General features: G+C 38.2%; 1 protein-coding gene across 1 annotated transcript; it reads left to right on the top strand.

Annotated features, from left to right (window-relative positions):
• Positions 1 to 3,227: 3,227 nt before the first annotated feature.
• Positions 3,228 to 11,415, top strand: csnk2b (casein kinase 2, beta polypeptide). The gene is made up of 7 exons (XM_053489805.1): positions 3,228 to 3,299; positions 5,705 to 5,786; positions 5,872 to 5,974; positions 6,136 to 6,251; positions 6,382 to 6,457; positions 9,555 to 9,744; positions 10,397 to 11,415. The coding sequence occupies exons 2-7, from the start codon at positions 5,715 to 5,717 to the stop codon at positions 10,485 to 10,487; spliced, it is 648 nt and encodes a 215-aa protein (XP_053345780.1). The 5' UTR covers positions 3,228 to 3,299; positions 5,705 to 5,714; the 3' UTR covers positions 10,488 to 11,415.
• The last annotated feature ends 1,528 nt before the right edge of the window (positions 11,416 to 12,943 follow it).

The following is a 12,943-nucleotide window of genomic DNA, read 5'->3' as shown; positions in this document are numbered from 1 at the left end:
TTAACATTTAGCTATCGATGTGGTCATTATCGTATGTACCCATGTTTAATGAGTAAATAATACTACCCATAGAAGTGTATTCCTGGAATACTCAAAGATTGTACTATACTTCCGATCGCACTAAGGTACCTGAAGTGGTTACAACGTTTATAGCATTTATGGTTTATTACTGGAGCCTTGATATACACACATGTATGTATATTGGTATGTATCTAAGTTCGTCTACCCCAACTTACATTCCCAAAAAAAAAGAGAAAAGAAAAAAAAAATACGATTGTTGCCATTTTTAAGTTCATGGGAGCAATGTACAAGCAGAGAAGTGTCTTATTATAATAAAGTATACAGAGAAAAAGAGTTAAATAAAAATCTTTTTGTTTTAATGGATTCTGTGTTGTGTGAATTTTTTTGGTGTGGATCATATGGAAGTTCTACTTAGAAGAAATTACAGTATTTTTATTTTAAAAGACTTTGAATTAAATGATTATACAAGTTAAAAATAATTAGGTGGTTTCCATTTCTCCCAAATTTCTTCAAATTTATTTTCCTAAATCCTCTCATGGAATAAGTGATTTGTTTTTTCCCCCAATACAAACATTTCATGGATAATATCGTACCAATCCTCAATATTAGGAAAATCTGACTTGGACCATTTCTATTCTAGGATTTCTAGTAGCTACACTTAGCATTCCAAAGAGATGTTTTGATTTTAGACTAGCTGTGCCCACGACTTTGTTCATGTGGAATTTAATTGCACACTCATCTTCTCTTCTCATGGACCTAGTGCGATGAAACAAAGGCTATATGTTTTTTCAAGCTCAAGCAAGTTCAACTGTGGAAACCCTATTAGAATTGGTTCAGTAGTTTTTACATGATGCATGCACAAACAGAAATTCAAAAAACCATCTTGATGTGTTCTATTACGGTACTCATCTTGCGTTCCCACAAATATTCTTTTTGTAAATATCTTCAGTGTACAAACACGCTAACTTTACAGTTTTATATGTACAGATTTAAATATGTTGATTTTTGGAAACCAAAAAGGAGTTTATTCCAATTAAAAATAAAGTTTATCTCAAATATTCAGTGCATATTTTAGACCAAAAGGTATTCATTTTGGACAGGACCAGAACAAGTGATGGCGATGAGCCACAATTTTCCCAACAACTTAGAGTTGAATCTTGTGGTCAGGCATAATGATAAATCAATTAGGGTTTTTCAACCAAGTGTTCTCCAAGACACTAATTGTTTAATTAATCTCTGGCATATTTTATATTTTATTTCATACCAGCGTCTTTTACCCATATACAGTATGTAGTGGTTATTGCTTTCGCCTTTTGGAGTCTCTTATTAAGTCTTAAAATTACCTGAAGCCTGCCCAAGTTCACCTTATAGACATTTTCAAATGTCATTCTCCAAAGGTATTTTTTGTGTCTTAGAATAAATTCTATAATGGTATACTTTAAGAAATCTGAAGAAGTGACTGTTGATCGGATAATGTTTTTTTTTCCAATGTCTGGATATGACTAATTGTCTCCCAAACAAAAGTAGGTACAGTATAAAGTAAGGCCTCAATCTGCTGTCTTTAATTTACTAGGAGCAAAATCTCTTGAATCATCTCTAGTGTGACTTTAAATGGTTTTAAAAACAGTTGGCACTGTGACCTTGAACCTCCAGTGTCAAGGGTTCGATTCCCGCCTTGGGTCAGTGTGCTTGGTGGGTTTCCTTCCACAGTCCAAAGACATGCAGATTAGGCTACTCATTGTTTCTAAATTGCTTGTAGTGAGTGAATTAGTGTGTGTGTGCGCTTTCTTTGATGGACTGCCACCAGGATTTACCCTGCCTCATGCACACTCCATGTAGGTGCATGTTATTCACAAGTTCTGACGCGTGTCTTTAGTTACACAGTGTCACTGACGACATCAGACGTTTCGTTGATTTCTTTGTCTCTTGTTTATTTTCAACATCAAAAACAACGGTTGTTACAGTTTCTTGCATAAATCCACTGTAGTCACGACGAGTCGCTTGCTGTGTTCTGTAGCTTCGATAGATTACAGTTACAACAACTTATTTTACTGTATTCCTTTTAGCTTACTGTCTCACGGTCAAAAGCTTGTGTGCTCCACACCTTTCTGTATCCTTCCGTGTCTTAACAACAACTAACAACTAACGTGCGTGATAGACATGAAACTGCATAACTGTGGGATGATGTCACAGAACAACTCATGAAATGATGTCACAATACAAATTATAAGTATGATACTTAATGCTTAACTAATAAACTGAAATAAGATAAACATACAACAAATCACAAGAATGAAATATGGCCCTTACACTCCATGACTCTGTATACAGGATAAGGTATAGAAGAATCAATCATTGTCTATACTGCTTTTATCATTTATACAGCCAGACTTAAGGCAGGAGACGGGGTACACCTTGGACAGAGTGCCAATCCATCCTTTGGGAGAAAACTGGAGCACCAGAACATGCAAACTCCGTGCACACAGACCCGAGGCAGGAATCGAACCCTCCACCCTGCAGGTGCGAGGCGACAATGCTAATCACTAAGCCACATAAAAACAAACGGTGTGAGTGTGTTAACCTGAGACTTACCCAAAGTCTTACAAGGCTCCCTGTATACACAGGATAAGCGATATAGAAGATTTGTGTATCCCATGGCATAGTTTTTAGCACTGTGGCCTTGCACATCCAGGGTTGAGGGTTCAATTCCCACCTCAGACATGTTCTCCCTGTGATTGACAGGGGGGACAGGGGACCTGGAGCCTTGTAAGACCCGGTGTTGAGGTCATGGCTTTGCGCAGGTGTCCACATATTTTTGGACTCACATGTACAAAGTGAGTGTAAAGTCTTTCTCTTGTGTTTCGAACATATACAGTATTCCAGAAAACTAACGCTAGGTAGAACCTTACAGTTTAATACAAATGATATCTCAACACAGTGCTTGATTGATGGTGGCTTGTGTAATTCAGCGTAGTGTAGTTTTAAAGATAGGATTGTATATTGATTAAATCAGGAAATTACTTGTGTTTATAGTATATTTTTGTTTTTAAATAAAAGTTTGACGTGTTGAAAATAAGTTTGACACTCAAGTGACAGTTGACCACGTGTCTTACTCCTTCGTGAAGCCTATAAAAAAAAAATTATAAAGAAACTACATTTCCCAGCATGAGGACGCATGTTGTGCGTCAGATTTTTGCGTCATCACGCTGCTTAAGACGTCACACGCCACGCACAGAGGCGCTTGCTGTATCGCTGCAGTTTTAGAAAGGATCCGGGAGGTGAGGCTCTTTCTGATATACACCTTTATATATGCATGAATATGCACGTAAATATGGACACGCACACATTATAGTGTAACCGTTATATCTTTAAAGTGTTTGTTAATTTCCGAGTGTATACCGAGTGTAAATGTGTGTGTGTATCAGAGTGTGATGTCGGTTTTTTCACGCGGCCTGGTGTTAGTTGTGTAACCAGGCGCCGCCATGTTGGATTCATCCAGTTCCAGAGATACATAGATAGAGAGAGAGAGAGGTTTTTTTTTTCTTCTTTTTTAAAATAACACATAATTGGTGTAGATAAAGGAGGTGTTTGTCTGGATGATTTAGTGCATAAACGCTTAATTTCACCTGAGGCAATCTGGAATGTGTTGTATTGAGAGAAATCTCGCATAGTAAATATGACTAGCGGCTTGTAAGCTAACGTTAGTGTAGCACTGAGAGGATGAACACTGTTACTCAGGGTGTGCGCGTGCGTGCGCGTATCTAGTGTTTGTCTCAATCCTAAATCTCCTCCTTTAAGTGCACTATGTAGTGTATGATAAAAGGAAGTGACAGAATAATGTTTGGTATTTTCCAGAGTTTGGTCATAATCTCCATAATATTTTTTTAGAACAATATATAACATTATAGAGTGATTTTCTACCTTAAAGTGTTAGACTTTACTGAAATTATGCCTTTGTGTTCTTTTTTTTTATTATTCTTATAATTTTGGAATTTTTTCAGATTTTCTCCCTTATTTAGTCGTATCCATTTCCTCCCCGTCACTAGGCGGCTCCCACATTAAGGCTACTCCTACCACTCGGGAGACTATCATGTGTTTCCTTCGAAACACGTGACGGGAGCCGACCGCATCTTTTTGAACTGCTCGCGTGCGTGAGCACACAGACGCCCCTGATTGGCTGTAGAGCCGTAATTAATGTGGGAGCACGAGTACCTCTCATCCCTCCCCTCTGAGAAAGATCGGCCAATCAGCTCTCTCTAGGCCTCCGGCTGCGACGGGTTAAAGCATCACCCGGGAATCGAACCAGCTATCTCTGGATGATAGGGCGAGCACTTTACCATTCGGAGGCCCGTCTTTGTGTTCTTTTAAGCAAAGGGGCAAACAGTAAATACGAGGGATACAATTATATCACGATACCCAGGTGGCGATCTGATTAAAATTGCGATGCTTTTAGTATCTGGTTTTGTTACATTTTTAAACCTTTAAAAATATATATATAAAAAAGTCACAAGTCATGGCCGATTCTGGTCACTGGATGATCAACCCGTTCATCTCTATTATAGGCGTAAAACTAATATTTTAGGAAAATTGGTTTTGGAGTCAGTTTTGGCGAGATGTGAAGCGCCACACGAGCGAATCGCGTGTTATAACTTAATCCCCCCAACCTCTACTCTCTATCTTGAACCACAAACTTAAAGATCTTAAAGAAACTTTTAGAATGATGACAATATGGATTGGTGGCTTTGTGTGTTTTTTTTTTTTTTATTTTTATTTTTTTTTTTACAGACAATGTTTACAGACCACAGTAGACACTGTTACTTCTCAATCCTACAGAGTCTGGTGTATCAGTGCAAAAGTGTTTAAACAACAGGGAACTAAATAACATATTTAATGTTGGGACATTCTCTTTCATCTGTTACTAATAAAAAATAAATATTAACAAGTAAGGATGGGAATTCCCGGTCATCTCCTGATACGAGATTCATAACGGTACCCAGATGGCGATTTGATTAAAATTGTGATTCTGTATCACGATCATGTTGTGATTTTTATAAATGTCCAGATTTGATATTTGTTACAATTTTAAGAACTTAAACTTAGGTTTTTTGTACTATTTACATAAATAAGTTGAAAATAAAAGTTCAACATTGAACTGAGCAGCACGTATTTCTATGTCATCCGCCATAATTATTATTTCTAAACAAACCTGGCAAATCGTTCACCCCTACCACATGGGCTAAAAATCTGTAGATAAAGTGTAGGTTTATAAAGAAACGGCCATGTTTTACCTCCTCGGATGCCTCTAAAGTCTCAAAACTTAACTCGACAGTGAGTGATTGCGTGGGTGCAGCTTCTAACGTGCGCGATTCTCGACTAATTTGCACTCCGAGTTTGGAGAAATAGGCAAATCGGAGGCTTTTAACACGCATGCTATACTTATTGCTAAAAATGACGCAATAAAAATGGAAATCTTGGTACAGAATAGTTTATAGCTGTGGCTGATCACCGGTCACGGCAGATCAAACTGAAAACCAGACAATTCTGTTCACTGGCTGATTGGTTCATCTGTTATAACTGTAAGAATTGTGTTAAACAATTGTAATGTGTTAAACAAAAATCTGCGCACAAAAGTCTGTAAAACCTGCGGTCTGTAAAACCTTTCTCCTACTGTGCTCTCCGACAGCGTCCCCAAAATGAGCAGTTCAGAAGAAGTTTCGTGGATTTCTTGGTTTTGTGGTCTGCGTGGGAATGAGTTCTTCTGTGAGGTTGGTGTCTCTCCGTAACTCTAAACGAAATGCCTTGTTTCTCATTTCATTAATTAATACATGAATACATTTCCTGTGTGCTCAGGTGGATGAGGATTATATCCAGGATAAATTCAATCTCACTGGACTGAACGAGCAGGTTCCTCATTACAGACAAGCCCTGGACATGATCTTGGATCTGGAACCGGGTCAGTAGAACAGATCAGCGGTTCTTTTAAATCTCATCAGCACTTTCGATCCAAACTCCAAATTGGTCACCAATTAGAACTCCTTAATCCTTTAATTAGAACTCCTTAATCCCCTTTTTATGGTGTTAACAGTGGATGTTTCATGTCCCTGTGTTCTCCAGATGAGGAGCTGGAAGACAACCCGAATCAGAGCGACCTGATCGAGCAGGCGGCTGAGATGCTGTACGGCCTGATTCACGCGCGCTACATCCTCACCAACCGTGGCATTGCTCAGATGGTACAGCTCCTTACTCATGAGCGTTTATTATAAACGGCTTTGAAGAACAACTGGAGTTGTGGAGAGTGTATGTTGTTAAAACGTGTGAGAGATGATTATTTTTTTTTCCTTCTGCCTTTGTCTGTTACAGCTGGAGAAATATCAGCAGGGGGACTTTGGCTATTGCCCTCGAGTTTACTGTGAGAACCAGCCCATGCTGCCGATTGGTGAGTTCCTGTTGTCTCCAGACCTTTTTAAGACTGTGTTTTTACGCTGCAACTTAAAGATCAGTAATTGTTTAAAATCTCTACGTTGTCTACGTTAGTATCTGCGTTACTGTTATGTGTAATAGGGGTTGATCAATTATAAATTAATTAGCCTGTGGACGAGAGATAGAGATGGTGCAAGGGACGCAGGGCCTGAACTGTGGGAGAGAGGGACGGGGCGTGGGAGAGAGGGACGGGGCGTGGGAGGGGGGCGTGGGAGAGAGGGACGGGGCGTGGGAGGGGGGGGGGGCTGTGGGGGAGACGGGAGGGGACGTGGGAGAGAGGGACGGGGCGTGGGACGGGGGAGAGAGAGGGCCGGGCGTGAGAGGGATAGACGGGACGGGGGAGAGAGAGGGACGGGGCGTGAGAGAGAGGGACGGGGCGTGGGAGAGAGGGACGGGGGGGGGGGCTGTGGGGGAGACGGGACGGGACGTGGGAGAGAGGGACGGGGCGTGGGACGGGGGAGAGAGAGGGCCGGGCGTGAGAGGGATAGACGGGACGGGGGAGAGAGAGGGACGGGGCGTGAGAGAGAGGGACGGGGCGTGGGAGGGAGGGACGGGGCGTGGGACGGACGGGGGAGAGAGAGACACATGGTGCTAAATTTAATTTCTTGGTAAAGCAATTTGTCTTCTGGAGTATTTTTCAGGTATAAAAGTGCAGTGTGATGCAACAGTTAATCAACGTTATCAACTAAAATCGATAATTAAATCAGTTGCCATCGAATTAAATTGTTGATTAGTTGCTGACTACACTCCGAACAAGGATCATTCGCAATGGCAACACTTACTTAGGGGTTCAGTTACACAAGGTGTTTGCCATCACACTATTTCCCAGTCCCAGTAAAATTCTCACACACACACCCTCACATGCTTTGTTGCTGGCTTTTGCAACAGAAACCAGCTTTTCTGTTTTTTTGCATGCTGAGGAATCAGTCAGATTCAGAACTAGGAGTGTTCTGAAGATTCAGAACTAGAAGTGTACACTGACATGATGTGACGTACTTCGTGTTTAACAGCACTTCTTAACCGCAATATCTTGCAAGGACGTTTTTTGTTCTAGTGGTTAGAGCGAGATGATATAAAAAAATCCATGACTCATATCTTACTAAGCATAATTCATTTACGAAATAAAAATAAATTCCACACGAACACAATGTTCTTGATCCAAGCGCTTAGAGTTGATTTGTCATCCTGTGATTTAACCAAATCTGATTTCTATGTTCACGCTGCAGTGATATTCACTGCTATATCTGTTGTTATAGTAACGACTCCAGCGTGCGTTTACTGAGCAGAGAGCAGCTGGCTTTTGCTGCTGCTAGGATTTCACTCTGGGTTATGTTTTATGTAAGAAAAAACATTTTTAAAAAAAGGCTAGTCTAACACTGCCAGCCTGTGTTGACAGTAGACGCTTCAGATAACAAACTTTCTGAGTTTAAAATGTTTTTGTTGCATGCAGTAATCAATTTTATTTTCTGCAGCAGTCCAAAGAATTCATAAATGCAACACACTATAGTTAAAAAAAATAATAATATAAAGAGAAAAAAATTATAAAATTTAAAATGATAAAGGCGGTGTTCTTCATTTTGTTTTGTTTTTTTGTTTTTGTTTTTTTCCCCATGTAGAACCAAGGTTATCATTACATTTAAAAGTTAAAAGAAGTTTAAGAAATTAAAATGCTGTCTCGCAATATGGGAATGACGTCCCCAAAATGCAGAACTTGCTAAATGTGCTGCTTTTTTTTCTTCTTCTGCTTTATTATTATTATTATAATATCACAGAAACAACCTAAAACAACCATAAAAAATGTGATCTTATTATTCCTGGTAATTTCTTTGCCTATTTGACCTTTTTAAAATCTATTTTTATTTTTGGCTCAGGATTGTTTGTACAGTTGGTTAAAATGAAATAAAATTCAGTTCATCAAACTGGAGCTGTTTTTCACAGAAAAGAAAACACCGGGAACCACAAAACTCAACTTTTGACATCTCAAATAAAAATAACACTGCACATATCGTTTTTTTTTTTACTTTTATGGAATAAAAAAGAAAAAATAAACAAATAAAAAAATTATATATATATATAGTTTGTTGCATTTTAAATCAATGAGCTGTCACAGAGAAAATTAAATTTTATTTCTGCATGCATCAAAAACATTTTGAACTTCGAGTTGATGGTTACTTTCAGATAAAATACACAATGTCTATTTGCGTTTCATATATATAACTATATATGACAACTATTTATATAAATATTTAACAATTGTACACATATTTTGAGAGACTTTTTTTTAAAATTCATTTTATTGTTACAAGATCACCATAATTTCGAAATTTAGAATTGCATAAAAAAAAACTATTTCACTAAAATAAAATTAATTTAAATTAAATAGTCATTATTTATTTTCCAAAGCCACAGGGAGCCGCAACAGAGCCGTGGGTTACAACCCTGACCTGGGTGGTACTGAAAAAACAAACAAACACAAGGACACTATATTGCATAATCCTGCCCCCTATGTATATTTATTAAAACTTACAGGCTACATTCTTTGTACACAGAAGAATGTTTATTTTTTTAAATTCATATATTTATTTTTCCCCGAAAAATTATTTTCCTACATTTTTACCACACAGGATGCTGTGTGAATAATCCACTTAGATGAACTGGAGCGTTTTTACTCAAAATGCAACCATCTAATCTTAAAATGAATTAATTAAATCGTGTGCAATGATCCGTGCATTGTCACACAAAAGAATTGTAATACCCAACTGTGTAAGTTTTTTTTTACTCACATCTCTAATCGCCTTCATGTTTAAACATGACGTACAAAAAATCGATTATTTTTCTTCCCTCATTTTCTTTAACAATAAACGGAACCAGTACGTGTGTGTGTCGTCAGTACATGTTTCCATGTTATTACCACTCACCTTTAGTACTTATCCATGAATAATATCATAATATATTAAACAGGAGATTTATTCTCCGTTTACTGCTGATTGATTGAGATGTGTTTTATAGTGCTTTATCGTTCCTCTGTGTAACTTGTATGTATGTCCCCTTAGGGCTGTCTGATATCCCAGGCGAGGCCATGGTCAAGCTCTACTGTCCTAAGTGTATGGACGTGTACACACCGAAGTCATCCCGGCACCACCACACCGACGGAGCTTATTTTGGGACCGGGTTCCCCCACATGCTCTTCATGGTGCATCCTGAGTACCGGCCAAAGAGGCCCGCCAATCAGTTTGTGCCCAGGTCTGTGTCTGCATTCGGCTTGTGTTTAGACAATCTGCCTGTGTGTGTATACTGTGTGTGTGTTTTATGTGTGCTGGCTCTCATACCAGTTGTTTCTGACGTAGCAGTTAACCAATCCTTACACCTTTTTATAAATTTCAAACAGTCATCTACAGGTAAATCTGATTCAAATTAAAATCAAATTCAAATTTTGTCACATACACAGTACAATATGCAGTGAAATGCTTATACGACCACCAGTGACCTTAAAAATTTAAAGCTTATAGATAAGAAATACAATAGAAAATAAATTAAACTAGGATAAAAAAAAAAAAAAACTGTACAAATATGATATCAATGAATTTCCCCATAAGAAATAACGAATGGTTCGTTCCTCAACCCAAAAACATGCACATAAAAATGATGAATGCAAAATATAAAGTAAAAATAAAACCAATTAACCTCCTAAGAGAAGAGGGTGTTATTGTTTAAGAAGACTTTCACACAAAAGATCCTGTTTAATCATCCCGTTTAAACCTGTTAGTGTGTGTAGTTTACAGTGCGGCACAGCATAATGTTGATCCTGTAAAGCTAATTGTGGAAAAGATTTTTTTTCCCCTTTTTCTCCTCGTCTTCATGACCCTGTGTCTCTCTCTCTCTCTCTCTAATCCAGGCTCTACGGTTTCAAGATCCACCCAATGGCGTACCAGCTGCAGCTGCAGGCAGCCTCCAGCTTCAAGAGCCCCGTCAAGGCCATCCGTTAGATCACGGAAAGAAGGGAAGGGAGGGCTGGAGAGCCGAGGGAGAGCATCTTGTTGTCTGTCTTTACATCTCCTCGCTCTTCACCAAGAGAACGCTTTGTTTTATTCTAGGTTTGTTTAAGAGAAAGTGATTCAGTATGGAAAGAGTAAGGAATTTAGCCTTCACACACACACACACACACACACACACACACACGCACACACATACACGGAGCATGGGGATGCCATGCCATCATTGGTGTTTTCCTTGTATAAAAAAAAAATACAAACGTCCCTACTTTAAAAGTTAACGTATCAACAGAAGTTATTATATAAATGGTAATGATAAATTGCGAGTGTGCACTCATCCAGGTCGGAGTTCCTAACCTTCCTAAGTTCCTCATGCACGCGTTTCCTCTTCACACCCCTTTCTAACACCGGCAGAGACTGTTGGGAAGGAGAAATCAGGAATAGGCACGATTAGTATTAGTCTTTTTTTCTTCTTCTTTTTTTTTTTTGGACACTACTGAGTTTAAAATATCTCAAACTAAAATATAAAAACGTTCATCTGTGCTGCTTTTTCCGTACCTGAAAGCCCAACCGTCTCTGCCGGTGTCAGTCTCGGGCGAGCATGGGGGGCGTTACCCTCAGATGTCCGTGCTTATCTCCCGCCGGTGTTCCTCCTGTCATTTATTTATTCAAACGTCCACATTTTTTTGGAAATGTGTTTTAGTTTCCCTTCCTGTTCTTAACTGTGCATCTTGGGGTTTCATAGATCGGCATGTGACTGCAGGATAAAGATTAACTGAATGCATTGATGAAGATTATAATTATTGTTACTCTTAGTGGTTTGTGTGTTTTTTGTTGTTTTTTTTTTATCTTTTTTTTTCATCCCTTTTGAGCTGTTGAGGAACCAGGGTTCAGAATTCAAAATAAACTTTTTTTTTTCCTAGTTTTTGCCTTCGAGAAGTGATTTGTACTAGCGCTATAAAACATTTCCTTTTCGTGAAAAACGATGATATTTTGAGCTCGGATGTATGGAGATGGTTTTATATAATACATAGACAGCACTGATGAATTCTGTCTAAGTGAGTTAAAACAGAAGTTTATGTCTGTGTTTTAGTTCAACTGTTGCTAATGAGGAAAGTTAGAACAAAGAAAACTAGATATCCCGAACAGCCAAATGTGTTTTTTTTTTTGTTTTTTTTTTTTTTTCTGTAAAACTGCTTTAAAACCCTTAGCACTTAGCATATTAGCAGTACATCTTATTTCATAAGACCTATATTTTACCAGCTGCAAGCCCCGTTAGGTGACATCATGCAGTAACCCTGGAGACGTCCCAGGAAACTGATCATCACAAAGGTAGTTGTTGACCTGCACAAATCAGGTAATTAAACATCACACTCTAGGTTTTTCTCTATTCTCTGCTGTTATTCTTACCCTTGCAGGCGTCACACAGTAGAAGGATATACAGGTGGAGACGAGTTTAAACATAACTGTGCCTGAATGTCTAAATCCGATTGGTCAGAAGGTGCTGATAAATTTTCTATACCAGTTAGTGCTAGTTTGAATTCAAATTCAGATAAGTACTTAACTTGAGTGGAGACTTGTACGCTTAAAACTAATATTATTTAACCACTGTGAAGCTGAAGTTTTCCTGAGGGAGATAACGTTTATAGAAGGAGTCTCTACTGTCAGAGAGGACTTTATGCCTTTTGGTTTCGCGGTTATGTAATCGGTGATTGGTCTAATAACTGTTTAAATGGTAACAGAAATGAATTCGACTCATAAGAGCCCAGACCCATTTTTCCCTTCACATGTTGGGGCTATTAAATATAGTTCCTGGGAGGCCAGCAGTTTAGACTGATCATGGTACGTTCTAGCTTGATGGCACTAGTTTATTTCCCTATAACTTTGGGGATTACGTTCCTACAACAGCATGTGTAACTGTTTTTAGGTACTACATTTTTGCTTAGATTCATAAACATTGTCAAATTTTTTGTTTTAAATCACATCACCAATATTTAATCTAAAATATAATGTTATGGATGACTAACTTTTAAAGTGCTAAGGAAACATTACATAATGAAGGTCAAAAAGGCGACTTTTTAAAATGTTGATCTTTAAATGGTAATATTTTACGAATTTGTAATGTCAAATTTATTTTTACCTAATGAGTGACTTAACTGCTACAGGATGAGACCATCAGCATGGTGTTAGTGTGTCAGTTTACAGCAGTATCACACGTAGCACATTTAATTCAAGATTATCCACAATCCAAGAATTAAGTAAGGGTTAATTAGCTAGATAGCTAGCAGACTAACTTGATAACAGTTTTTGCAGCCATAATTGTTTATAGTGCTTTTAGCTTAGGTTTAGCTCAAACATTTGTTACTTAACGTATTTACTTTCCTTACATACTTACTGGTAAACAGTATTGTTTTTATAAAATAAACATTTTGTTTCCTGTGAAAGGCAGA

This window comes from Clarias gariepinus, chromosome 28, assembly GCF_024256425.1.
Source record: "Clarias gariepinus isolate MV-2021 ecotype Netherlands chromosome 28, CGAR_prim_01v2, whole genome shotgun sequence".
NCBI classification, from domain to species: domain Eukaryota; kingdom Metazoa; phylum Chordata; class Actinopteri; order Siluriformes; family Clariidae; genus Clarias; species Clarias gariepinus.
The sequence above is the reverse complement of the archived record's forward strand: the minus strand, read 5'-3'. Positions and strand labels throughout refer to the sequence as shown.